Source organism: Amphibalanus amphitrite, unplaced genomic scaffold (genome assembly GCF_019059575.1).
Source record: "Amphibalanus amphitrite isolate SeventyFive unplaced genomic scaffold, NRLGWU_Aamphi_draft 000106F_arrow, whole genome shotgun sequence".
Lineage (NCBI taxonomy): Eukaryota > Metazoa > Arthropoda > Thecostraca > Balanomorpha > Balanidae > Amphibalanus > Amphibalanus amphitrite.
Window position 1 is genome coordinate 269,677 of NW_024881601.1, and position 27,199 is coordinate 296,875.

Sequence of the window (27,199 nt, forward strand, 5' to 3'; positions counted from 1 at the left end):
TTACTGAAATGAAAACTTTCTCATAGCATGAAACTGTTAAAAATACAGCTTTTATTTAAAGGAATGATCTTTTACAGCTCTACGCGTTCTTTTTCCGGGGTGGTCGACGTGTGGCTGGTAGGTATTTTTGCGTGTTTGTTTGAGTTGTGCTCATTGCTTGAATTTCGTTTCTATAAGTGTTGGTTCAGGTCATCTCTGCCTTTTTTACGCTATTTGTGTGATGTAAAATGAACAGTCACCCAGCTACTTTTTGCGTGTTTTTTTTCTGTGAAATAAATTTATTGTAATTTTGCATGTCATTTTCTGACAAATAGCATTTATCGCAATTTCCAATTTAAAATCGTACTCTACTTCAAATTGCATCATGAAACATGCTTCCAATTGGGTGCCTTGGTATTGGTAACCCTGGCGTCACCGGTAGCTTTTTCGTTCAAGGTTAGGGTTTCCCGTATTAGGCAGTATTAGGCCACCGTGCCAAGCCGAAGCATGCTGTGACGTCACTGGGTAAGAGAACGTACCACGCTATCAGTATCGACTGAGACTCAGATAGACTCAGAACGACTCAGGCAGACTCGAACTGACTCCCCATGAAAAAATTCCACAAGAGACCACAAAATATATTTTAGTGGTTATTGAGGTCTGTTGTGGCGTGAAATGGTTTCTTATGGTCCTAGTGGCCAGTCTAGTGGCATCTAGTAACATATTGTAGTGGCATGTGGTTGTTCACACTTTTTTAGTGGTTTGTGGACTCTAGTGGTAGCTTCCAATTGATTTTGCAACCGGGGGTGCTGAATGATAATTGAGTTGTCATGGCAACACCATAACAATTCAACAATACCCACTTGAAATTTGAATATTTGCAGCTGCTGATTTGCAAAATGTTGAGTAGGTATCTGTCGACCAGGCTGATGATTTGCTGGAATTCGGTTCATACATTGAGAATTGCAGGCTATTATCTTACATGCATTAAATGACCAATTGCTTATTAATTGTGAATTCCTATCTAATCTTTTGTAGATATTTTGAATGCAGATAACAATGTAATTGGTGTGGAGCCAACCCACTGGTCATACTCATATAACAAGACACCACAAAGGTAAGCAATAAGCATCAACTTTTTTAATGGGCATCTTTGGCAGGGAATTTCAATTTGAAAATATCTGTGATTGTCAGTTCATAGGCTGATTACATGGGCAATATGTAAAACGTATCCATTGCTTTGCTATTGGATCATTTTTGACGGTAAAATTTTGTCAGATCATTTTTTCGTCCATTGTTTTTTTCGTCAGATACTATGCGTCTTTTTGTGGTTAGGTGTTAGGTAGGTAGGTAGGTAGGCTAGGTTTCTTTAGGCTAGATTAGGGTAGGAATAGGTCTTACGAAAACACAATGGACGAAAAAATGACTAGACAAAATTTTAGCGACAAAAACCATTAAGTAAAGCCTAATAGGAAAAGTGTATTAATTGTAAGTTTGTCACTGCATCGCTCTGAGACCAGTTTTACAAACAAAAATAGCCGCCTGCCAGAATTTTTGCCTAAAAATCGCTTCACATACGGAGCGTAAATGCGATAGGCATGTAAGCAGATAGGGCTTTACTGTATAGGTACGCTCCGTATGTATAGCGGTCTTGAGGCAAAAAAATGCCGGCAGGCGGCTATTTTTCAGCTGGGAAAACTGGCACCTGAAGCAATTTTTGTATTTTTCTTTTTTAAATTAGACCGGATTCAATGTCTCGCGGACTACAAAGATAACCTATGTCATTCGGCCAGTGCCGTTCGATAGCCGCGGCCCAGCCCCGCCCAACATCGAACGGCATTGACCGGACAATGTAGAATCTTTGTCGTTTGAACTATGCTGCCTTTTGCCTTTTTTAATGTAAACCAAATGAACTTTTAATTCCTTTTTTCACAGCATGAAGTCCGATCCTGGCGTGCTCAAGAAGACAAGAAGTTCAAATCTGAAGAAGCATTGAAACATGTTCCCGGGAATCGGACATGCCTCATAGCCCTCAACTCATCTTAGTCATCTCATCCCCTTGCAACATGAACCTGTCCTGATCTCTTTGCAACTGGGTTCCTGCCTTCTTGGTATGATCTCTTTCTCTATCAACATTACATTATAAATGTAATAAGTTTTGAATTTACTTAACCACCAAGCTGGTGTACAGCTGCTGTGTAACATATGGATGCATTGTTTGCATATTGGTGTTCTATTTTGCAAGTTTTATGAATACATATCATTTTCAGACAACTTTTGTGTTAGTTCCTTCCTCACATTGATAAAATTAGAGAGGTTGGGAAAATAAATGCAGCAGACCTTTCATAGATCATTCCTCTAGAATTGTCATGTAATTGCTAAGGTAAATCACTAGTCATTAAAGAATTATATGGCCTGAAACAGGCTCTTTCTGCATTCCACATTTCCGCTCTTTGCACATGATGACTGACAATTTAGAATTTATGATTTCAAGACAATCCTTATGTAATGATTTACAAAAGGTCCTTCTTGCTGCATTTATTTTACCTTTCGCACATATAATAAATTGTGTGTGTTATTGTGAGGCATATTATGTCTCACAAGGACCACTAAAAACAGCAAGAAAACATCTACAGACCACAAAAATCCACTACAGGCTGGAGTAGGTCTACTAGAATCCACTACAGCCCAATGGAGACCACAATAGAACCACTAGAATCCACAAGAAAACCATTATGGACCATAACAATTCCACTAAATTCCACAAGAAAACCACAAAAGACCACAATAAATCCACTAGGATCCATAAGAAGACCACTAAGGACTACAAAAAGACCACTACATTACTTAGAAAGCCACTAGAGACCGCAATAGGTCCACTAGGATCCACAACAAACCCACTAAAGACCGCAAGAAATCCACTAAATTCCACAAGAAAACCTCTAAGGACCACAAAGATTCCACTAGATTCCACAAGAAATCCACTAAACCCAAGGAAAGGACCACTAAGGTCCACAAGAAAACCACTAAGGCCAACGAAAGACCACTACATTCCACTAGCCAATTAGACACCACAGAGGTCCAAAATTTCCACTAGGATTTGTTTCAATTTCCATGGAATTCCACTAGGATTCCTAGTTGCACCACTTAAAGGCACTACACATTTTAGATGGCCTAGTGGGAGCTTCTCTAGCTGCATTCTTGTGGTTCCACTAGAATATTTCTTGTGGATTTCTTGTGGAATTTTTTCATGGGTCAGACCGACTCAACCGACTCAAATAGATTCCGATCGACTCAGAACGACTCAAACTGACTCAGACCGACTCCTCAACTGTCTCAAATCGATTCGGATCGACGCAGACAGACTCAGAACGACTCTGGCAAACTCAAACCGACTCAGGCAGACTCAAACTGACTCGATTTGAGTCGGTTGAGTCGGTTTGAATCCGCCTGAGTCTGTCTGAGTCGTTCTGAGTCGTTCTGAGTCTTTCTGAGTCGCTCGGAATCGATCTGAGTCTGCCTGAGTCGGTTTGAGTCTGCCTGAGTATCTGAATCGGCCCGAGTCTGCCTGAGTCGTTCTGAGTCTGTCTGAGTCGCTCGGAATCGATTTTAGTCGGTTGAGTCGGTCTGAGTCAGTTTGAGTCGTTCTGAGTCGGTCGAGTCAGTTTGAGTCTGCCTGAGTCGGTTTGAGTCTGCCTAAGTCGTTCTGAGTCTGTCTGAGTCTGCCTGAGTCATTCTGAGTCTGCCTGAGTCGCTCGGAATCGTTTTGAGTCGGTTTGAGTCCGCCTGAGTCGTTCTGAATCGGCTGAGTCGATCGGAATCGATTTGAGTCGGTTTAAGCGGTCTGAGTCAGTTTGAGTCGGTCTGAGTCAGTTTGAGTCGGTCTGAGTCAGTTTGAGTCGGTGAGTCAGTTTGAGTCTGCCTGAGTCGGTTTGAGTCTGCCTGAGTTGTTCTGAGTCTGTCTGAGTCGATATCGGAATCTATTAGATTCGGTTGAGTCGTTCTGAGTCGGTCTGAGTCGATCGGAATCGATTTGAGTCGATTGAGTCGGTCTGAGTCAGTTTGGGTCGTTCTGAGTCGATCTGAGTCGATCGGAATCTATTTGAGTCGGTTGAGTCGGTCTGAGTCAGTTTGAGTCTGCCTGAGTCGTTCTGAGTCTATCTGAGTCTCAGTTGATACTGATAGCGTGGTACGTTCTCTTACCCAGTGACGCCACAGCATGCTACGGCTTGGCACGGTGGCCCAATACTGCCTAATGCAGGAAACCTTAACCTTGAACGAAAACGCTACCGGTGACGCCAGGGTTACCGATACCGGTGCCTCTCAGGCTACATCTCACTACTCCGTGTGTGCCAGTCTGCAAAACGTGGCAGCCAGCTAGACGAGGTCAGGTGAGGAAATTACGAGGCGAAAATAAAAAATTGATTGGTCAATAAATGGACTTTTGATGACCATATATGGTCATAAATGCAGCCCCCCCTACTAAGGGTGGAAAACGGTATAACAAGCCGGTGCTTGCGTATCGCGTCCACTTATCGGAGAGAAAAGGCTTCCATTTTCCATTAGGAATTAGCGTGATTTGACTAAATTCGGTGAATTGACTCGTAAATGGTGATTGGAAAACGGCTTTTCTGCAGGTTCTGGGTGTCACAATCTCAGTTGGGGAAACTACGAGGAGCCAAACAAAAATTGGATTAGCCAATCAGCGGCTGGAGTGGGCGGGGCGATGACCATATATGGTCATAAAATCAGACAACTTCATCTTTTCAATGAATTTTAGCATTCAAATGAAAAAATAAGGCATAAGAATGTTTTTTAACCACACAAGGCCTACACTCACCCGGTGCATAATTAACTGGCGGCTCTAAATCGCAGAGTTACAACGCAAGGTCAAACCGTGATTGGCAAATATGGCGGATGGAAACAGACGCGCCAAAAAATGTAAGCAGTACCGTGGTTTAAAAATGTCATTATTTTTATCATTTTGTTTATGGTTTTCTAATTATAGTAAAGTTATTATATTATAATTAATAAATATTTTTGTTGATTGTAATTAAATTAAATCTTTTAACAATTTTCTTTCATAAAACCAATCCATTTATTGAATGGCCAGCTGATTGTGACGCCCAGAACCTGCAGAAAAGCCGTTTTCCTATCGCTATTTTCGAGTCAATTCGCCGAATTTAATCAAATCACACTAATTCCTGGTGAAAAATGGAAGCCTTTTCTCTCCAATAAGTGGACGCGATACCGCAAGTACCGGCTTGTTATACCGTTTTTCACCCTTAGTAGCGGGAGCTGCATTTATGCCCATATATGGTCATCAAAAGTCCATTTATTGACCAATCCATTTTTTGACATTCGCCTCGTAGTTTCCCCAACTGATCTGAATCAGCCGGCCATTCAATAAATGGATTGGTGTTTTGAAAGAAAATTGTTAAAAGATTTTATTGAATTACAATAAACAAAGATATTTAATTTATAAATAATAACTTTGCCACAATTAGAAACACCATGAACAAAATAATATAAATAACGACATTTTAAACCATGGTACTGCTTACATTTTTTGGCGCATCTGTTTCAATCCGCCGTATTTGCCAATCACTGATTGACCTTGTGTTGTAACTCTGCGATTTAGAGCCACCAGTTAATTGTGCACCGAGTGAGCGTGGGCCTTGTGTGGTTAGAAAATATTCTTTTGCCTTATTTTTTCATTTGAATGCTAGGATGCATTGAAAAGATGAAGTTGTCTGATTTTATGACCATATATGGTCATCGCCCTGCCCACTCCAGCCGTTGATTGGCTAATCCAATTTTTGTTTGGCTCCTCGTAGTTTCCCCAACTGAGGTGTTTGAGGCAGCCGGAATCCTGCACCAATGGGGCAGTTAGCCTCTGGGCAGCCCAAATTCTGCTCCAAATGGGGCATCAACTTGGCAGTTAGCCTCACGGCACCCTACTAACCGGTCCCCAACCGTGTACCAAATTTGAGCGCAATCGGCCCAGCCGTTCTCGAGATCTGGAAACGCCCCCTGCACGTGCGCACGTGCAGTAGCACCCTAACCGCAACACATGGGAATGCATTGCCTGGTGGGTGCCTACCTGTATGCCAAGTTTCAGCGAAATCGCCCCAGTAATTACCGAGTTACTGAAACGGGAACAAATTTGGCACCTCTTGTTTTTGTATTTTGCACGTGCAGTAGGGGTCACTCACATAGATCAAGAGTGTCCGACCTTTGGTAGAAGGGATGCAGCTACCCTATAAAAATTATCGCAAGACAATCGCTCAAGCCGCTGCTGAGATATGGGCCTCTCAAAATCATTACTTTTGCAAAACTGCTTGAACACCCTTGACTTTTCACGTGGCACGTGCCACGACGGTCACTGAGATGTATCAAAAGTAGTCCATTACGGGGTAGAAGGGATGGGGATACCCAGCAAAAAAGACCGCAGGCCAATCGGTCCAGCGGTTGCTGAGATATAAGCCTCTGAAAAGCGTTACGGGCCGGGCCGGGCCTGGCCGGGCCGCTCATACTGAGATTTTTCCGTTATATCGAAAAGACTAAGCTTCGCTCGCTGCGCTCGTAATTACACCTTGTCTCAACGATGATCAGCTAGCTTGGTGGCTTAGTTTTAAGTGTGCTGAGTGTGCTCGTCTCTTCAATCTGGAGGTCATAGGTTAGCGGCTGGTCAGTTTGGCCAAAGTTTGGCGTTTTAACACGCTTCGTTTAAGTGGATATTTGTCGGAATGTCAACCATCGTGAGGGATATACAGCACATTTACGAGTGTTTGAATACGAGTAGGTCAGGTTTGATTTTGTTCGGTTAGGTTAGAAAGGAGTATCTCCGCGTAGCGTCTTTCCTTGGTTGCTAATACGAAGCTTGGCGCGTAAAACATTCATAGCCCTGATGATGGGAAAACTTGAATATGGGAGCAGTTTTGAATGACAATTTCTGCGCTTCAGTGACAATTGTGGCGCAGTCTCACGCGTTTCAACACTGCTTGCTTCTTTATTTTTTTTTTCTACTGGTAGCCTCCACCCTACCCCAGATTGCCCCGACTGCAAACGGCCTGCCCCGGAATTGCCGAACTCTGCCCCAATTTCTGCCCCTGCCCCGCTGTCTGCCCCGGCGAGATCTCGTCGAACCCTGCCACGTTTTGCAGACTGGAGCGTGTGTTTGGCATCTGGAAAATTAGGGAGAATTATCCCGAATCAGTGGGAATTATTGGGGATCATGTTTGATATCCTCCTTCTCCACCGGATGTGTAATGGATCGACAAGTGTCGCCCACACAACTCACAAGTCAGTTGGGGGTCTTGCATTTGCAATGCTGCTAAGCTAGCCCGTCCCCAAAAAGCACTGCTCTCTTCTGATTGTTGCGATGTTTGGGTGTGGAGTTAACTTTAACTGACAGTCAATGTTAACCTTGTTTCAGCCACCATGCAGATCTTCGTAAAAACCCTAACGGGTAAGACGATTACCTTGGAAGTTGAGCCTTCCGACACTATCGAAAATGTGAAGGCCAAAATCCAGGACAAGGAGGGTATCCCTCCCGACCAGCAGCGCCTCATCTTCGCCGGCAAACAGCTCGAGGATGGCCGCACCCTCTCTGACTATAACATTCAGAAAGGTACGTGACAGGAGAAGGAACGTTACAATTTATCTCAACATGCATTTTGTTTCTGCCTAACGTTGGAGGCCCAGTAAATCGAACGGCAGAAATTGGTAATATACAGAATTCTGGACAAATTTTTCAGTTAGATCATCAGATGTTTTTATGTGAAGATGACGCCGGTGCCGCTATCAATAATCTGGCGCGCCCGGAGCTTGCCACTGACAATAGTGTAGTCATCTCAGGTCAAAGTTAAATCGGGTTCAATGTTAGGATGACAATGTGTGACACTTTCGCTAGACTTGAAGAGCGGCGAGTGTGTAATATTCACCGTGGCACCCTGGCGGTGTTTCATGGTCACTGCTAGCGCGCTGCTACCACGCTGCCAGCGCATTTCGCGAGCTGACTTCATAGGTTACGGTCAAGTCTCAATGATTGAGCGTCCGATTTTGTTGATGTGTCCATGGAAACCGAATTTGCCACGTGTGCTTGTGTCGTGCTAGCAGCGCCCGTGAAACACCGCCCTTGACTCTGACTGACGTGTCTGCGAGTAGCTCACCGAACTGTTGTCCCGTTGACCGTTCATCCCCGTCGGGCGGCTCTCGACTCTCCCCGCTGACGCAGTGTGCGCGCCCGTTTCTGCCTGCAGAATCCACCCTCCACCTGGTGCTCCGGCTGCGCGGCGGTGTCATCGAGCCCACGCTGCGCATCCTCGCACAGAAGTACAACTGCGACAAGATGATCTGCCGCAAGTGCTACGCTCGCCTCCACCCGAGGGCGACCAACTGCCGCAAGCGCAAGTGCGGCCACACCAACCACGTGCGCCCCAAGAAGAAGCTGAAGTAAGCGGTGCGTTGTTCGGGCGGCTTGCCTGCCGGTGGCATCCGCGAAATAATCGAGAAAATACATTTTGAAAGTCAACCGTGGACTGTCAGTTCGGTCGGGCGAAATAGGTGTAGGGGATGCACTCAGCGACTGTTGGTTATAACGAGACGAGACGTGATGTGGCGAGAGGGGGCTACGCGGATAGGCGTACCGCACGATTTTAGTCCGCGATCAAAATGGCACGGTTGTTTTCATAGCAAAACAATTTAAATGAAAATTTTTGATTAACGAAACAACCTGCGTCACGCATGCCAGTTTTATTTCAAGGTCAGTGGGTTTGCGAGCATTGCTATACCATAACGTGATCAGGCTCGATCTCAGCAATGATGCAGATGCGATTTATCGTTGCAAAAACTGCAATGAACGATAAAACGCTACAACTATGTATTGTAAGCTGAAGCGAATTCTCGAGAGGGAGTCGTAATGGTATTGGGGGGGGGGGGGGGACAAGCGGCCAAACCGCGCGGACGTCAGACATCAGAAGGAACCACTTGTCGCAGTTCACACCCGAAATAACACCAGGCGAATGACAAAGTTTTGAAATGCAGCCACTCACGACTGTACGTTAGCAGTTACCATCGCTTGACGCTCTTTCGGTGCTCCGTAGCCTCGGAATGCTCACTGTGTTTGGGGAGAGGGGGCGGTCTGCTACTTTTGCTGTTTGAGCTAGCAACAACGCAGTAGAATATCAATGACCCTAATTCGGGGATCGATCGGACTCCTATCAAATATCAGCGCCTTCTTGGGCGAAAGTGTTCAATAGACCGAAACCAACCACCCTATGTCGGGACTCGGGTTGATATTGAATGCCGAAGAATGAATGAATTATCCGTGACATAAACGAGGTAACCTTATTTCATCAGCAATTCCCTTTGTAAATATTATATTTTGCTAGGCGTATCACCTCGGATGTGTTCATTCAGCACGACACAGATCGACTGTCGATTGATCTGACTGCCGGACATGACCTTTATCGATCAACTCATGATCTCTGGCACAGTTTTCGAGTTGGTGGCTTACCTTTTGGGTCAAATTACGCACGGTGATTATAAATAAAATTACGGATCATTCTACTCAGACCATGTTGGCGCTGCAACATTTCTGTCGTGTTTCTTTTTAAAATCGCTCAGGTATAGTAGGTATTCAACCAGTAAGGTATCAAAATGATAGGCTTCTGTCTAGCAATCATCCATCAACTTAAAAAAATGTGTCGGTGCATGAGAGAAATAAACACCTTATCTCGGCGGTTGGCTGGCCGCAGCTAAAGCCTCGGCTGTCTACGAGACTAGACGAATATCGTAAGAGTTTCAATCAAAGCCAGCGCTCTACATTCGACAGTCCCTCCCCAAAGCCAATCAGCGTAGCGCCACACTCATATGTGCCTCAACACAACAGCTTATGAGCATAGCAGGCTACCCTGTTCGTCACAGTTGCAATACGATACTGCCGATCTAGATCCGTGGGCGAGGCATATTTGACAGATGTTAGGTGGTACCGGCGCATCATGACGGTACATACATGTGACCGTCTCACTAGAGTTAGAAATATCTGTTGAAAAGTCTGTGTTCAAGTGTCTTCCCACATTCTCACGTTATTAGATTTGCGTGTGTGGGAGTGGTGGGCAGCTGCCAGACACCCAATCCTCCATCCCGCTCGACTTGGCAGATGTCACGATGAGAGGTATCGAATGTCGATAGTGATTTGGAAACGGGTACACGCGAACGAAATGTATGACATGTATTTGTTAAATACAGTGTGAAAATGTGTGACGCATGAGACACATTATACAAGTATCTATATGGTGACAGGAACGTCACGCGATTGAAGCGACCGACAAAACACATCAAAACCAGGAGCACAAGTTGATCTTGAACCCGAGCTCCACGAGCCAGTGACGGCCTCCTGCGAGTAGGCGGTTACCCAGACATCAGATTCAGAGTCCCGACATAAAATAGCACTCACATCTACACTCCAATCCCTCCGAGCCCGGCTCCCAGGAAACAGCGTTGTTCGATACCGGCGGTTCGTCATTTGATGTGTTGCGGTGGCGGCAGTGTTTTGCTCCGCTTCACCTTGGCTTCTGCGGCCGACGCGGCGCCAATGAACGTGCGCTGTATCTTTGACTTCCTCTGCTCTCGGAAGTCCTCTACCACACCGGCAGCCAGCTCATTCACCAGGTCCATGGTCTCCTGTGGGTATCTGCAGCAGAAATGACCACCCTGTCTGCAGCGATTTGGGGTAGGTGTGCTTACAACTGGAGCTGGAAATGGGAGCCATACATAGACTTGTGGCATGTGCATCAGTTATGTTACTAATGCCGTTCATTGACATAAAAATTGAAAGTATCTCCTACTAGCATCTAAACCACATACAACAGTGGGCCTTACATTACCAATAGTTGGGATACTGAATGCAGCAATGTTTAAACAACAGATGTAGGGAAGGCACATGCAGGGCAAAGTAGGTACAAAGTGACTTGAATGATATTATTTACAACAAATATTAAAAAAGTCTGACAGAATGAGAAATTTGAACTTTCTTGTTTATGCTTATATGCCTACACATTTACTTTAGAGCTTTACTTCAATTCTCACCTGCATCCAAGAAACTCCATGTTTGCAAAAACTTGAGCCAAACAAATAAGTTTTTCTTCTGGAAAGTCCTTCTTGTGTGCCAGTATGAAGTTCTTACATAGCTCCCAATGTTCGGGTGGCTCATGTTCATTTCGATATTGCTCGATATCCCAAGAACTATCGATCGACATCCTCAGTTACCTTCTCCACCAAACGAAAAAGCGCGCCTGTGAAATTTCCGAAATCCTTAGGGGGTTTAGGGGTCTGCACTCTGCGTTTTGTATGCGTGTATTGCTCGCAAAAGAACAAATTTATTTCAAGGTATTCGAATAGAAGACCTCGTGGGGATTCCATTTCTTCAGGATTTATTTTTTGACGTAACTGGGCTCATAATCTTTGAATCTCAAATATTTTTCAAAGAAATATTTTTGTTAAGTTTGAAAAATGTTAGCCTTTTCTTGTGCAATTCATCCACATTTAAGTTGTCTTACAATATAAAAACAGACTTACTGCAAGTTCTTTTTTTAACTTTAGTTGTTTTGGTTGTATTTGATTAATATTTGATACGTCATCAAATCCTCAAATCTAAAATAAGGTAACTAAAGGGATTGGAGTGTAACAGACCCTTGATTAAAGAGTAAACGCTTTAGATTATGGGACCGTGTATATCACACCACGGTGAGATTTACACAATACCGGCCATTTGTGTAAATCACACCCACCCCGGTGTTATATACACAAAATCTACTACGTAGTGTAAATCACACCCGGGTGAGGAATACACAGAGAGGGCAGCTGTGTGTATATCTCACCACGATGTGACGTCATAGCAACGCTGAACGTCCATTGGTCAGAGCAGTGACTCTGCTCGCCCATTGGTCAGATCAGACTAAGCACTACGAATATTCCGGCGGGATTCCGGGCGTCCTCTCTCTCGGAATCAGCTGACCGCCTGGCCTAGTGGTGAAGGTGCTTGCACGATGATACGAATGTTGCGGGTTCGAGTCCCGTCGGTGCGGGCGCTTTTTCCCGCATTTTCGCTTTTCCTTGGTAGCGGTGGGTTCGCTGCCGACCGACAAGTTTAAAAGCACCAATACAATATGGAAAGCGACGTCTGAATGCTCGTGGCGAAGCGGTGCAGTGCCGAAGGCAATGCCTTAGGAGAGATTACAGGCAATGGTAAGTCAAATATTTTTAGGTTAAGTGGTTGTGTATCTGGCTTCAGGCCGAAGGCCTGAAGCCTGATGCACAACCACTTAACCTAAAAATATTTGACTTACCATTGCTTGCAATCTCTTCATGCGAGTACCTTCTTCCTCATCCACGGGTAGGCAAAAATCAGTAGGTCAGGTTAGGTTAGGTTAGGTTAGGTTAGGTTAGGTTAGGTTAGGTTAGGTTAGGTTAGGTTAGGTCAGGTCAGGTCTAAGGTTTGGTTAAGTGTCTTGTTACCGTGCCTACTGTGTAAATCTCACCCAGGTGCTGCGTGGTTTGACACCCAGGTGTGATTTACCCACTACCGAGCACACAGTGTATATCACACCCTGGTGAGATTTACACATTGGCTAGGCCTACTGTGTAAATCACACCCAGGTGCTGCGTGGTTTGACACCCAGGTGTGATTTACACACTAGGAGCACATTGTGTATATCACACCACGGTGTGATTTACGCATTTGCCGGGCCTACTGTGTAAATCACACCCAGGTGCTGCGTGGTCTGACACCCGGGTGTGATTTACACACTAGGAGCACATTGTGTATATCACACCCCGGTGTGATTTACGCATTGCCGGCCCACTGTGTAAATCACACTCCGCGTGGTGTGATATACACAGGAGTAGTGTATTGTGTAAATCACACCCGGGTGAGGTTTACACTACAGTGCGATGCATTATGTAAATCTCACCGTGGTGTGATATACACGCGTCCTTAGATTATCAATCAAAATGACGTCATCAATAAAAATTCAAAAAATTATCAAAAGCATGGAAATAAATATCCAATCATTCATGCGATTCGTCGTATACAATTTAGTTTATGACGCAACATTGGTGCCTGATGCTACTAGTGGTCAATATATAGGCATTTGCTTGAGCTGATTTTGCGCCGCGTTTGTGCCAAGAGGAATTTTATTTTGGCGTGGCGGCCCGGCCCGCCGCGTGAAGTGTTTGGAGTTGGTTGGGCTTGCTGGCAATTCATTAGTTTAATTGAATTAGTTGGGTATCTAATGACCGTGTAGGTATATATGACCGTGATTAACACAGTCCATAACAACAGCAGCTGGTTATTGGCTGGGCTGCAGGGACTGCCCGATGAAAGGAAAATATTCAGCTTTGTCAGATTGCCATATTTTAGAGCTAAGCCTGAGCACTCAGTGCTCTCACTTGACAATTGATAAGTTGTCTTTTGAAGACATCATTGTCGCACATATCCTGGTCCACATAGGGGCGTAGCTTTTTGTTTTTTGCTGGGGGGCACTGCTGTTAGGGGTGTCTTTTTAAGAGCATTGGGGTGCCTCCCCATGTTTGTCTACAAATTAGTCCTTATTCAGTTTACTGCAACATTTTTACCTAACGCATTGTATTTTGTGCCGTTGTCTTTTGGCACGTTGTGTTGCAGCATTTTGCTTCTGCAGGAAATTTTGGAAACCAAGCACTGTTAGGGCAATTTGGGGGTCAGCAACCGCTGGCGAGTTGTGGAATTACCTACCATAGAAGTCATAGGCGGCGGAACAGGGTGGGCACCGGGGGCGGGGCACCGTGCCCCTCTTTGATTTAGGCATTTTAACATTAGCCCTATGGGCGTTGCATGGAATGAATGGACCTAAAGTCGGCAGTGCCCCCCCCCCCTCCTTAACCCGCGTTGGGCGGGGGAGGGGTGTTTGAACACACACACACCCTGCGGTTTTTTGCAGATATCTAAAAAACGGCAGTGCACACCTGTTTGTGCATCTTTTCTGCACATGTGAAAATTTCAGACCCAGGTCGCCTTAGGTCAGGTCACCAGGTCACGCCAAGTGACCTCGCCTCAGAAAAAATAAGAATGTTTGTCGTAGCTACACTGACTGAATGGTTGCCTTGAAACTTTCAGCGATTAATTAGAGCAACATTATCTATAAAATGTATATCTTGGAATTTTGATATCAGTGACCTAAGTTCAGGTCAATTTGCGGCCTCTCCATTAGGTATAAGTCAATGGGAGCAAATTGAAAAGCGTCTGTTTTGCTTGAATGCTATTCTAGACACTCTAAAACATTGAGATGTAGGTAAAATTGACACACTGAACCGTAAAATGGCAACTGTGACCCCTCATTATGTCCCCAAGGTCATCTCAGGTCCCGAACAGAATCTGACAGTTTTTCGCTAATAACTTCTGATAGAGGCGTGCTAGAGCGCTGAAAACGCCTTAGATGTGTTCGGCTCGACGTTGCGGATCGACTGATATGCAACATGACCTTTTCCGGTCAGGTCATGACCGTGACTTGAGGATTGTTCATTCAAAGCGTCTCGACGAGAGGAACACGATGCTGGCAAAAGTAATGTTGTGGCTCTTTTGAGTCAAAAGTTACTGTCGAGCAAATGCTTTTCGTAAAAACAGCTATTTTTGGAGTTTTTGGTCTCTGAAGGCTAAACTGTTGACCTGAGGTCAAATCTGAGGATATGTTGGCGAAAGAGCGTTAAAAGAGCTATCGAATGCGCTTTTCCGCGGCGCTGTAGCTCTATCGGTTCCCGAGATAGCCGTCGGCAGTTTCCAAAATGTTGAAATAGCCAGCATTTTACCTTTGGTGAGCTCTGGTGACCTGACCTTTGACCTGACCCAAAAAGAAACGAAGTGTTTTCATCCTTATTTTGGACGTTTTTTTTCGATTGCCGCTTACCGCGTGTCGCTACGTGGCCCAGGAGCCGAGTTAGAGTGGGGGTGTTCACTGTTAAGACCCCCCCCCCCTCGGCCCGGCGCGGAAGTCTCGGAGCACCGGCCCGGCGCGGGTTAATATTGAGGTGCTGTGCTGGGTTAAGAGGTTAATTTCGTCTTTGCTCAATTTTGTTATAAGAGTAGTCTTTTGAAATTGTGTGGTAAACGTTTCATGCTCTTTTTTAGTGCTGGTTTGAGTGCTTTTCGACGGCCGCCCTTGCACCTGTGATGGGTATACAATATGGTCGCAGGAGGGTGACTTAACCCTCGCCCGTATTGGTGTTTTCCCAGAAGGTCCTAGGTCAGTGGGTGACCTTCAAGGTCAAGGTCAAGACCTTCAAGGTCAATGACCCAAAAGTCTGCAAAAGGCTTGTCAGAACTTGGTAATGTGAGGTTGTTATGGTTTTTTTGGGGGTGCTGTTCACGAATTTCATGTTAGTTTTGATAACAGATGTCCTCATACATTTAGGCCAAATCGGGTCAAGTCAGGTCAGGTCAACCAGAAGGGTCTTGCTTGTTATTCAAAGTAGGTGTCAACCACCACTGGCAGCTTTGTAACATCAAACATGTTATAAAAGCACCAAAACTACATTGTAAATATTCAGATGGCTGCTTAATTCAAAATCAGCTCCAAGAACTAGTCTAGAAAGTAGAAACATGTAAAACTCGAAAAAGTGAACCCAGGCCATCAAAGGTCAGTGACCTGGTCTGAGCTTCACGTGATATTGACACCCACCATAACGATTTGGACTGACATCATTTCTCAATCGCATGTTTGAACGTTTAAAACCACAAAAAAAAGACTGCAAACGTGCGGATAATGTGAATCGACGTACGCCGAATCGCGATTCCGGCCAAACATGGTCTCGAGAATAGGTTACAGGTCAAATATCATATGGGTCAGGGTCACGAAATTTTCAGGGTATGTGTAAAATTGGTTGACTCGATGATACTGAAAGTTTCGTCGTAATCGCCCGCTTTTTGCGCGAGATATTCGCGAAAAACCGAGTGGGGAGATCGGTTCGACAGCCCCTTTAAAAGCGAAGGCTAACCTCAGCACCTTTATAGACCAGACAGGAATAGGGATACGCATAATTGTGCTGAAAGATTTGTGTTTTTGGATCAGCAGCTGTTTATATATTATACTTGGACCTTACAATGCCGTGCATTACCTTTTCAGGTAGAGTGTGTGTTTGTTATGTGGCATGAGGCCCGCCGCCAGGAGCGCGTCGTCAAAGGTATGATTGTCGACTACAGAAAGCGGGCCGAGCGGCGCCGCAACTACTATGAGAAGACCAAGCAGGACCCCACGCAGTTTCTGCAGGTGAGCCGCATGGCGACATTCATTACATTGGTTGGGTAGGTGATAACCCTCTACAATCTACATTCACGATTTATGAATTGTGCTTCGTTAAACAAAGTACGGATACTCGCCACTATAGTACTGTCACTAACCTGGACAGCGACTGCCTGAATTCGGTCGGTCGCCACTACTCTCTAATAACCCCACTCAATGCGCCTGCTTCTGCCACCCTCCAGTGACCGTTTATTGGACCCTACCACAGGTACACGGGCGCCCGTGCAAAATCCACCTGGACCCGGCCGTGGCGATGGCCGCAGAGGGGCCCAACAGCATGATGTCCTGGCAGGGGGACTCGGAGGTCCTTATCGACAGGTAGGTCCGCGCACAACTACGAGCACATTGAACCGCAGCCCTGGGTCATAAAGGCGCATACGGTCCTCTATTATCACTAAGGCATCTAGTTATAACCAGTGTCAGTTTTGAAAAAAATGGCACAACTTTCCATGTCTTTGGTGTAAGCCAGATTTGTTAGCTATGCCAGTACCGAATACTTAAGTTTGCTCTAATTTCCTTGTGGCCAGTTCCTTTACTGGAATATTATGGTGGTGCTCGGACTGTGCGATGATCAGACGATAGCCTACCTCCCGTCTCCGTCTGCCTGTCGGGCAGGTTTGACGGCCGGGCGCACCTGGACATGATCAGCGATGTGCGCGCCCCACCCGGTACCTCCGATCTGGACGGTCTGGAGCAGGCCGAGGCCGACCAGATCAACTTTGAGCGCTACCGCATCCTGGTGCAAAACGAGTTCGCCGGACGTAAGTGTACCAACTGACCGACGTGGGGATAGGGCTGGGCTGGGGAGGACGTTTGGTGTCGCTCTGCTAAATTCATTAGGATTTTTCATCAGATACCAAAGATCTTTCAAATATCTATCGTCACATTTTGTGCTTCTTAACACACCCATAACTGAATGATGCTTTCACTTATCTTGTTCTGGCCTCTGCCCTTATCGTGGTCTCTGTATCCCTCCTGTCAGTAAATGCCGTCCATTGACAGGGACCATTGCCGTCCCTCTGCCCGGAGACGATAACCCCCTAGCTGTGACTGCTCCCTGCACCGTCCAGTGACCGTCCCCCACCCATCTCCACAGTCCCCCTTCACCATCTGATAACCCCCCCCCCCCCTCCTTTACAGTATCGGAGGAGAAGTTCCTGCACCAGCTGTACCTGGAGGAGCAGTTTGGCAGCACGCTGCTGCAGCAGCAGGCCGCCGGACGGCGGGACGCCGAGATGGATAAACGGCGACTGGCCGAGTCCCGCGCCGCCATCGGATACGTGTACGATGACGGCGAGCCGACGGCGCCGCCGCTGCCGTCCCAGCCGCCGCCGCCGCCCCCGCCGCCGCCGGATGAGGAGGAGGAGAGTGACGATGAGGATATCGATCTCGGTAAGGATGGGATGGATGGCGGAGGGTAGAGTTATGATGGGCTTCCAGGGAAGAGGGTTGACATTTCTTTGTCAGACCTTATTTTTGGTGGTGATGCAAAGTCAGTTAATCATATTATGTCCACAGCAGCTGAGCTGTGCTGTCATGCTTGTTTTCGTCTGATATAGTAAGTTGCTCCCTGGGTCGTCAAAGCTTGGCTTGACCTGAGCGTTGTCCTTACGTGAGCCTCTGATCTGCGGTATCGTGAGTCACTGAGCGACCCTAACTTACGCCCTCTCCCCTGTTCAGACATGGCGCTGGACGTGAGTCAGCTGAGCACGGAGCAGTACGGCGAGCTGAACCTGGTGGGCCGCGGCTACAGCCTCAGCTCCACCGGCTTCATGGACCTGCTGGTGGCGGACCAGGAGGAGCAGGAGACGGCGCGGCTGGCGCGCATCGAGGAAGAGGAGAAACAGGCGCTCTCTGTCCGCACCGGATCGGTACGGAGCATGGGGAGAGTACAGGGTACAGGGTGGAGTACTGGGGTACAGGCGCTCTCCGTCCGCACCGGATCGGTACGGAGCGCGGGGAGGGGTACCAGGGCAGGGTTCTGGGGTACAGGCGCTCTCCGTCCGCACCGGATCGGTACGGCAAGGGGAAGTACCGGGGGAATTACCAGGGTACATAGGTACAGGTTAGAGTACTGGGGTACAGGGGCTCTCTGTCTGCACAGTGCACCGGGTCTGTAGTCGGTAGGTACAGCACACTGGTTCATATTTTCCATGTCTTGCGGTGCTTACAAATTAATGTTGACTGTCAAAGATTTGATAATTAAATTTGGAAATCATTGTTTTGCGGGATGTTTTAGTTAACTGGTTCTGTTTCAGCGGATATCACTGTTGTCCCTTTTGTTCCACAGTTAGTGCCGCGCTGTGCTCAAATTGTTTCCCACTTTGCTCCACCGTTTGTGTAGCACTGTGATCGGTCTCCAATGCAGCGTTCCTTGCTCGCTGACGTTTGTTACGTCGTCTTCACATTCACAGCCCCCCTCCCCACTCCCTCCTCTCCGTCCGCCGGCAGGGCAAGAAGGGCCGCAAGGAGCGCCGTCTGCTCAAGGAGAAGAAGATGCAGCAGCACGCCCGGCCGGCGGCAGTGACGGCCGCCGCGGCCGCAGCGGTACCCAGCTACGCGGCGCCGCGCGGCTCGCCCACATATGCGCCGTACGCCGGACCGGTGGGGCCCGGTCTGGGCAGCCGCAGCCGATCGCCCAGCCCGCCGCCCAGCAAGGTGCGGAGGCTAGGCTGAGGGACGGGGGAGAGAGGAAACGGATAGTTGATACCATTGGAGAGGGAAAGGGACCGATTGACGCCGCAGACTGCCAGCTATGCTGCAAAGTAACGTTATTTTTGGCAGTTGAAGTTAAACGTTTAGTATGATTCAGTCGGCTCAGAATGAGGATGAATGACGAATGAAACGCCATTTAAAAAAGGTTTAAATGATGCCTTCCATGATTGACAGCAAACTCGTCTTTTCCTTTCTAGCAGACAATTTAGTTCTTTCATTGTTGCGATTTCCCCCATCTTTATTAGTTGTTTCAGGAACGCCCGCTTGTCCCCAGTGTCTAACTCCGACCCCGTCCTCTCACGCTCAGGTGGAGTTTATCACCAGTTTTGGTCACGACTCTGACTCCGAGGGTGAGGCGGCCGGACCGGTGGTCGGACCCGCCGCCCCCGCACCGGCGGAGCAGCGTCCAAAGGATACAGCGCGGTGAGCACTATTTGTCTAATGTCTCATGTGCTTTACAATGACCCAGGGTCGACAAAAGTTGAAGAATGCGAGCTCTCCGTCTCAGAAATGACAACTGGGCTACCCGCTTCTTCGTGGCTTTTACGATAATATGCTGGCAACCTGATTCTTGTAACGTGCAGTGTGCACCGTCTGGACTTGCATGTTATTGATTATGCAGAAGCCCTCGTTAAAATTCTCTGAAGTTTGGATTGCAGAGGGAAATGATATTTCTGGCTTGACTGACTATCTGATCTGATCTCTGGTTGAAACCTCCCTCCAATTACCGTGCACTAGTAGTTCGTATATGAATGTGAGGACGTGGTCACAGTCGTGTTTCTTTATCATCCCACCGTCCCTGACGGAAGCTCGGTCACCGTTTCAGGCCGCGGCGCGACTCGGATCGGGAGTCAGGCCGCCGCTCCGACTCCGGCTCCCGCGCGGGGCGGGACGAGCGGGAGCGGCGCCGCGGCTCCCGGGAGTCGGAGAGACGCCGGAGCCGCCGCTCCCGCAGCCGCTCCCGGGACAGGTGAGAGGGAATTGGAGGGCAGTGGCAGGGCTTTAAGTGCGTGACCACTAAATTAATAGAAAGGTTTACCGTTTACGTAAGTTTAGCAGACGTACCTGATGCCGATGTCGCGACTTTTACAAGCCGTGGAAATATTGTGACTACTGCACAGTCCTTATTCAGGGACCCAGTTGTCGGTTTGACATCAGCTGGTTTGAATGTACGGTTGTTTGCTGTCGTCTCCTCGGCATGTCGTGGGTAAACATCACGGCGCCATCCCCCGTTTTCCATTTCTGTCCGCTGAGGCCCGCCACCGCTGCCCGTCAGGTACAGCCGCGGTCGCGGGCGCCGCTCGCGGTCCCGCTCCCGGGGCCGCCGTGGCCGGGACCGACGGTCGCGGTCCCCGCGCGGCGGACGCAGGCGGTCTCGTTCGCGGTCCTACGGTCGGCGCCGCGGCTCGCGGTCCTGGTCTCGGTCCCGGTCCCGGTCTCGCTCCCGCCGGAGCCCGCGGCGCAGCGGGGAGACCCGGCGGTCCCCGGCGCGTGGTTCCACCGCGGCGGCAGCCTCACCAGACAAACAGCAGCAGCAGCCGGCGGCGGCGACGGCGGCTGGGTGAGCGAACTAAAAGAGACGGAGAACAGGAAGTGTGGGTCTCATGGTTACAGCAGCTGTGACCAAGCTGCGAAGCCTCTTGATGCAATGTTTTGTGTAATGGCAGCTGCAATGTGTAACGATGTTACTTGGACTTTTTCTATGCAACTGTCTAAGGAATAAAATGTTTCACCGATTATCGCAAGTATTCCAGCACAGTTTTGTAGTTAAGCGTGATTGCACTGCCGACCTCTGACCGCCCGCGTCCCCGTTTCAGCGCGGCGGTACCGGCGGCGCCGCTACGACCTCCCACGCCGCCTCTGCGTCGCTACTACGGCCGGCGGCGCAGCGAGAACTCGTCCGACGACAGCGACCTGGCCGACGAGGGGGAGGGGGACGGCGCGTCGGCGGGGGCGGGGGCGGCCGGCGAGGGCGGCTCCGCCCAGGAGACGGCCACCGCCGGCTCGTCGCCCGCCTCTGTGGGCGCCGGGGGCGGCAGCAGGTGAGAAAAGATTGGAGTGTGTGTGGGGGCGAGGAGGGGGGGGGGGGGCGGGGCAGGAAGACGGGGCTGGTAACGGGTGGGGAGTGAACGTAAAGGAGCCGCGATACTGAACTGTCATTTTTTTTTTTTTGCTTCTTACTTTTCATATATCTTTGGTAAAGTTTTTAGGATTGAAGTTTTGGTGCTAGCGACCTTTGCATTTCGCTTCGCAGCTCCGTTTTGCTCTTCCTCATTGCTCTCTTATAGCTAATTTGTGTGTAAGGTATGAAAATATGTGTAATCATTTAGGAAACGCGGTAATTCAAAATCAATATTATTTATGCCCCGAAGTGAAATGAGTATTTTCATAATGAAATTATTCCCTATACGTGTTACTACCTTTGTTTACGGATCACATATAATTATCGTGTTGATGTACCGGATCCGTACAAGCTCAATTGTAACGATCCTTTGGCTACCTATACAGACTGCGTTTGACCATTCCGATGTACATTGAGCTATCAAATTTTGCTACTGCTTTTGACAGGATCTAATTTGCTATAATGCAAGTGTCTTATTATTATAGTCATTTTGCTACCAATCTGCCGTGTTCGGGTGCTGTTTTGTCAGCTGCACATTGTTCCGTATAATTTAACCTGTGTCTCCTGCTGACTCGGCAGTGGGTCGATCTGACGCCCTAATCCTGCTACCCTGACAGTGTTCTTTCAATGCCCTGCCTTGCAGATTATATGCTTGTCTTGGTTCGTGAGCTAGTGTTTATTTGCATGTTAGACTAGCAACGTCCAATCATGATGCTAAAAGCCATTACATGTTTGCTGGTGCGACCATGAATCACTCTGAGCGCTCTCATACTTCTTATAAGCTTACTGGTCTAGTTTGGTAGATCGTGCAAATCTATTCTGCGCTTCCGGCGTGTCCAACAGGCGTGTCATCTCAAAGTACAGGCTGTTCTGTGCTAATGCGTTCTGTGATAATGACATCCCAGCGTTATGTTTGACGCCGTTCTGTGCTCGTTTTCAGGGTATCTGCGCCTGTGGTAGTGTTGGGACAACCAGCCGCCACCAAAGTCAGTAAGAATCTTTCACTTTCCACGAGGCTTGGATGGGGTTGGCCGGTCGGGCGCACCCGTCCACACTTGTTAATCGCTTGTCTTGTGTGGCCATTTCGAACACCGCGGAACATTAGGCAGCTTATTAAGTTTCGTCCGTACAGGTTGTACACTGTTATGCTTGTCAGACTGCTGTTCTGGGGGGGGGGGGGGGGGCTATGGGATTGGCTACAGTGTTATCGCTGAGACTTACAGGTTTGTGTAAAAGATGTCAAGTAATTACTGTCTTCCTTGACGGGATAGGAAAAGAACCGAAACTTTGTAATACTTGGCCCAAAGAATATGTCAGCTGATGCTACGGTGGATTTACTGTTAAACAATTTTGCCTTGATTGAAAGTGCATTTAGTTTCAACCTTCATCGCACAGCCATCCTTCGCTCCATCCTGCAACCTCTGTGACCTGTGACCTGACCTCCGGCGGCTGGCGCTGACCCTTGTCTGACACTGGGCCGTTTTTCAGGCCGGAGGCTCGAAGCTGACACCACAAGAAAAGCTCAAAAAGAAAATGCAACTGGCTTTGCAGAGGCAATGTATGTAAATGGATTGATTATGGTTTGTGTCGATGGTGAATCTGCTGAACTGTTATCGTCTATGGCTGTTTGAGACGGCCCATGAGTTTTGTCCAGCGGCCTGGTCGTTACCGCGGTGGATATGCGCACCTTTGTCCGATGAATTGTCCGCAAATGCTACATGCCCTCTTAATAATCGAGAGTTTATTTTGACTTACGGTATGAAGCTACTTATTTGCTGCGTATTTTCAAGTGGAAGGATTGTATTCAACAGTTCAATGTGGTTATGATATCTTGTTAACCCCACTAATGTTCTTGAGTATTTCACCCCTCGTTCCGCTCCCTAACTCCTCTCTTCTCTCCCTCTCTTACGCTGTACTCCTCTCTCCACAGACAAGGCGGATAAGCGAGCAGAGCAGAGTCGTGCCGTCAAACAGGAAAAGGAACAGGAGGCACGCGAGGCAGAGCTCCGCTCACACGCCAGACGCATGAGGAAAAAGTCAGTCACTCATGCGCGATGACAAAGAATGGGATGAAATGGATCTAATGGGACACCCATTTAGGGTTCAGTGGGCATGGCGGGATGGTCTACTTTGGTTCTTCAACGTTGTGTTGGCAACGCTTCGGACTAGGATTTGTAGAAGGAATAGGGGTCGCTTCGCTTGAAGCAGTCCTTTCTCATTTGGATTGTACCTAATTCGGCTGTCAAAGTATCGTGAGAATATGCCTTTTGTTTCTTAGCGGCGATCAACTTAAGAGGGATGTGCGACGTCCATATTTATGCGTTCATAGCATGCATTCATGGCGTTCATAGCTAGCTTGCAGCTACCCCATGTACCTTTGCAGTACACAAAACGATTAACGTTGGTCACTTGATTCATGCAATTGTCCACCTACAAGCTCCTACAAGTTCAGTTTTGTGAAACCTCTGGCTATCGCGTGCCCTGTTACCCACGTTTTGCGCCTATTCTGCCATCCCCCGACACAGCTGACTCCCCTCCCTCTCTCCCCCGGCACTAAGGGAGAGGGCCAAGTGGCGGAAGGAGAACGGCATGCCGAGTGACTCCGACTCTGACGACTCGCGCTACTCGGACTCTAACGGGAGTCCGCCGCCGGCGTCCCGGAGTCAGGAGGACGGATCGCGGTATGGAAGGTCAGTGACGGGCTGGGCGGTGGAGGGAGGGACGGTTAGGAGCGGTTAGGATGGAGCCTGGCGTGTAAGGTCGCTGTATCTTTAAGGTTCCGAAGAAGTCGCATTGCGAGATTTTCCCAGAGTTCTGTTGCGTTTTGGTGGTTTACTTTCCCAGAGTTCTGTTGCGTTTTGGTGGTTTACTTACACGTGTAATGTGTATTTTATTTGTGTTGGTTTCATTTGTGCTCTATCCGTTGCTTCCCTTGGCTTTGTTTTTGCGTATGTTTGGAGTCATTCGTCTGACCTTGTGTCCTCTCTGACAGCGGCACTAGCAGCGGGGACTGGAGCCGTCGACAGGACAGCTCCGCCACCGGTGGCTCGGACCGCTACTCAGGCGGGGGCGACCGGTACGGAGACCGCGGCGGAAGCGGCGGGGGTCGGCACAGCCACGGAAACGGCGACCGCTACAGTGGAAACGGGGACAGGTATAGCGGTAACGGCGACAGGTACAGTGGAGGAAACAGTGAACGGTACGGTGGGGGTAACAGTGATCGTTATGGTAGCGGAAACAGTGACCGGTACAGTGGAAACTCTGATCGCTACAACAGCAACAGTGATCGGTACAGCGGAAACAGTGATCGCTACGGTAGCAAGAGTGACCGTTATAGCGGGGGTAACAGTGACCGGTACAGCGGTGGTAGCAGTGACCGGTACAGCGGCGGCGGTGACCGCGGGACCGACCGGCACAGCCGGTCCGGTGACCGATACTCGAGCGGCGGAGGAAGGTACTCGGACCGGACCACCAAAGGCGACTTCCCGTCTCGCGGCGACTACCCGCCGAGCCGACCACCGCCGTGGCAGTACCAGGTAGAACAGCAGCGGGACTTTACCAGCCGGCCGCCGCCGCCGCCCAACTACCCGCCGCCGCCGCTGCCGCCGCCGCCGCCGCCCCCGCCGCGGCACGACCACAGCTATCCGCCGCCCCGCACCGGGTGAGTACGCACAGTGGGAGCCGGAAGTGAGGGTAATGGTGGGTGGCTGTTACTAATGATGCATCCCGTTGATAGGGAGTGGCACGAAGGGCACCTATTGGTGTGACTGGGCTTTTTCGTTGGGGATTGCGAGAGGAAAACGAAAACGCAGATGGAATCATGGCAGATAGACGTTCGCAGCATCGGCATACAATGTCTTTTGCTCTTGTTTGCTTTGACTTATTTGCTTATTGAAAAAAGAACTGGCAATTTCCTGTTAGTTCTTCCCAACAAACGCATGATTTTATGTATACGGTTCTTCAGCTGATTCAGAATGAATGCGAGGGCAATGCGCCTACAGATTGGTTTTGTGCCCATGGTTTGTCTCTCCCCTCTTTCATTTTATATTGAACACCTCAGTTCTAACTCCAAAACTCACATAGTATGACTTGCCAAAACGTCCCCTTTTCTTCATTACTGCAACTCGACTTAAATTTGGCTATGTCCAATCCCGTCAATCATTTTATATTTGTATACTATGATTCAGCATCTTTATGATAGGATTATTATCGCCGCGTCCAAATGTCATTAAATCAGTCCCTCACGTATGGCGACTGTATATTTTTTACCTCTCTGTGATTGGCCCGCCTGCGGTGGCCGCAAATTTACGGCCTCTCAATGATGGCACTTACCTGGCCCTCTGGTTATTCGCGCCCAGTTTATATCGGCGGACAGTGCGGAGCGGACTGCGGAATGGCCGGGTACTCACTGTGGTCACGCAAACGAGCTCCGCGCGCGCCAGTCCGTAATGCGGCGGAACTAAGTGACAGGTGGAGGGCCCGCCGCCGACACCGGGACATTTTCCGCCTGTCCAATTCAAGGGGCTGTAAATTGGCTATGGTTTGTGCTTGCCATGAATCATTGCCCGCGACGGGGCAGACAGACTCGAGGAGCCAGCGGCTTGAGTTTGAGGCCATAGCTGGGCTTGAGCCTGCAGCTTGCACAATCATAGGACGGAGCTGTGACAAGCTGATTTATAACCAATACCTAGCCATATGTCTTGACAAATTCTAATGGGAACGTAGAAAGTTAACGTCAGTACGCTTCATCGAGCGGATTGGGTAAACACTACTTCCCTGCGGGATGTGCTGGTAGATGTTTCCCCTTTGCCCTGCTAGCTTAGAAACAGCAAGGCTGGTAACATGTTCTTGTCTTGGCGTGGTGTTGGTTTCTTGTGACGGAGTTCTGTTGTCCGCAGCGACCGGCGGTCGAACCGAGACAGCGGCGGCAGCGACCGCGACCGGACCAGTTTCCGGCTGGTCGACTACTGATCTGTGTAGGTTGGGCGCCTTTTTACGTTTTTGGCAGTCTTGGGGTATTTCGGCTCTTTCTGTACACCTCTGGCGGGTGTTCTCGTACAACTCCAGTGGGTGTCATAATACACATTTGACGAGTGTCTCCGTACACCATGGGCGGTTGTCGCGCTGTCGGCTGTCCCCGTGAGCTGACGGTGATCTTTGCGCACGACCTTTGTCAATAACGGCGCCGTAAGAGACGTATGTGAGACGGCCATGAGGCGTGAGTACCGATGTGATGTTCCCTTAGGTCAGGTGACCAGATGGCTGCGACCCTACGGTTGTGTTGGTGACTGGGTTTATTTGTGGGCTGTCTCCACCCGCCTGTGTTATGAACTGGTGTCGGTCGGTCAATGCAGGGAGCACAGCTCAGTGACAAACGGGCATCATGGCCAGAAACTATTCTCACCTGGGGAGAGGCTACTGGCCGGTGGGTTAGCACCTAACGTTGACCCCGAGTGGTCATTTTAGTGCGGCCTGGCCCCTCCACCTCCGCTGTGACGCGGTTTTCCAGGAGTGGCAGTGAATGTGAATCGTATTTGTTGCGTCGAAAGATGACGCGAGACAGCGCTATGCAGCATTTGACCTTGACTGGTCAGTCCGCCAATGCTCGACATGTTGAATAATGCGTGCGGGACTGGGCCATGGGGTGAATTTTTCTCGCGAATGGTACGGCCCAACAGCGACAGACACAGTCAGCGTGTGTTGACGGATGAGATAGATTTGCGCGGTACTTTGTAGGGCAAGTGATGAAATGTGTGCCAGACTGTGCGGTAGATACGAATATATTTGTCTTTTGTCAAAATATGCATTGTGACGTGGGTTTGGGAGTTGCAGGGCATATGGACTGAAAACAAAGGGTACATGAGCAGGATCGTTGTAAGCCCTGCGTCGTGGTAGGTGAAGCTTGTGAAAAATTTACATGAAGTGCTTTAAAATCAGCGATGCTGACCACTCTACCATGGTCGTTTTTAATCGCTATAATCGTACTCCTTCCAAGAAGATTAAAGCGGCAGTTTAACGGCTTAGCTATTTTCAAAAAAAAAGA

General features: G+C 48.6%; 4 protein-coding genes across 7 annotated transcripts; 3 read left to right on the top strand and 1 right to left on the bottom strand.

The window, feature by feature from the left end:
• Positions 1–20: 20 nt before the first annotated feature.
• Positions 21–8,515, top strand: LOC122380797 (ubiquitin-60S ribosomal protein L40). Of its 4 annotated transcripts, none has more exons than XM_043364267.1 (3): positions 21–117; positions 7,418–7,612; positions 8,244–8,515. In XM_043364267.1, the coding sequence occupies exons 2-3, from the start codon at positions 7,423–7,425 to the stop codon at positions 8,438–8,440; spliced, it is 387 nt and encodes a 128-aa protein (XP_043220202.1). In that variant the 5' UTR covers positions 21–117; positions 7,418–7,422; the 3' UTR covers positions 8,441–8,515. The 4 variants fall into 4 exon arrangements, with proteins under 4 accessions (XP_043220202.1, XP_043220203.1, XP_043220204.1 ...); XM_043364268.1 differs by lacking the exon at positions 21–117 and adding an exon at positions 137–178; XM_043364269.1 differs by lacking the exon at positions 21–117 and adding an exon at positions 143–188.
• Positions 8,516–10,501: 1,986 nt separating this feature from the next.
• On the bottom strand, positions 10,502–11,554 carry LOC122380769 (partner of xrn-2 protein 1-like). The gene is made up of 2 exons (XM_043364210.1): positions 11,074–11,554; positions 10,502–10,678 (listed from the first exon to the last, which is right to left on the bottom strand). The coding sequence occupies exons 1-2, from the start codon at positions 11,241–11,243 to the stop codon at positions 10,507–10,509; spliced, it is 342 nt and encodes a 113-aa protein (XP_043220145.1). The 5' UTR covers positions 11,244–11,554; the 3' UTR covers positions 10,502–10,506.
• Positions 11,555–16,104: 4,550 nt separating this feature from the next.
• LOC122380770 (CLK4-associating serine/arginine rich protein-like) lies at positions 16,105–19,437 on the top strand (the record flags this gene model as incomplete). The annotated part of the gene is made up of 7 exons (XM_043364211.1): positions 16,105–16,286; positions 16,528–16,637; positions 16,935–17,080; positions 17,460–17,711; positions 18,000–18,190; positions 18,771–18,977; positions 19,342–19,437. Coding segments are annotated over exons 1-7 (1,128 nt in total), but the record flags the coding sequence as incomplete, so codon positions are not given.
• A 795-nt stretch (positions 19,438–20,232) lies between these two features.
• LOC122380771 (RNA-binding motif protein, X-linked-like-3) lies at positions 20,233–26,956 on the top strand. Its single transcript, XM_043364212.1, has 8 exons — positions 20,233–20,237; positions 20,852–21,076; positions 22,097–22,142; positions 22,645–22,714; positions 23,087–23,192; positions 23,715–23,846; positions 24,149–24,817; positions 26,055–26,956. The coding sequence occupies exons 1-8, from the start codon at positions 20,233–20,235 to the stop codon at positions 26,125–26,127; spliced, it is 1,326 nt and encodes a 441-aa protein (XP_043220147.1). The 3' UTR covers positions 26,128–26,956.
• The last annotated feature ends 243 nt before the right edge of the window (positions 26,957–27,199 follow it).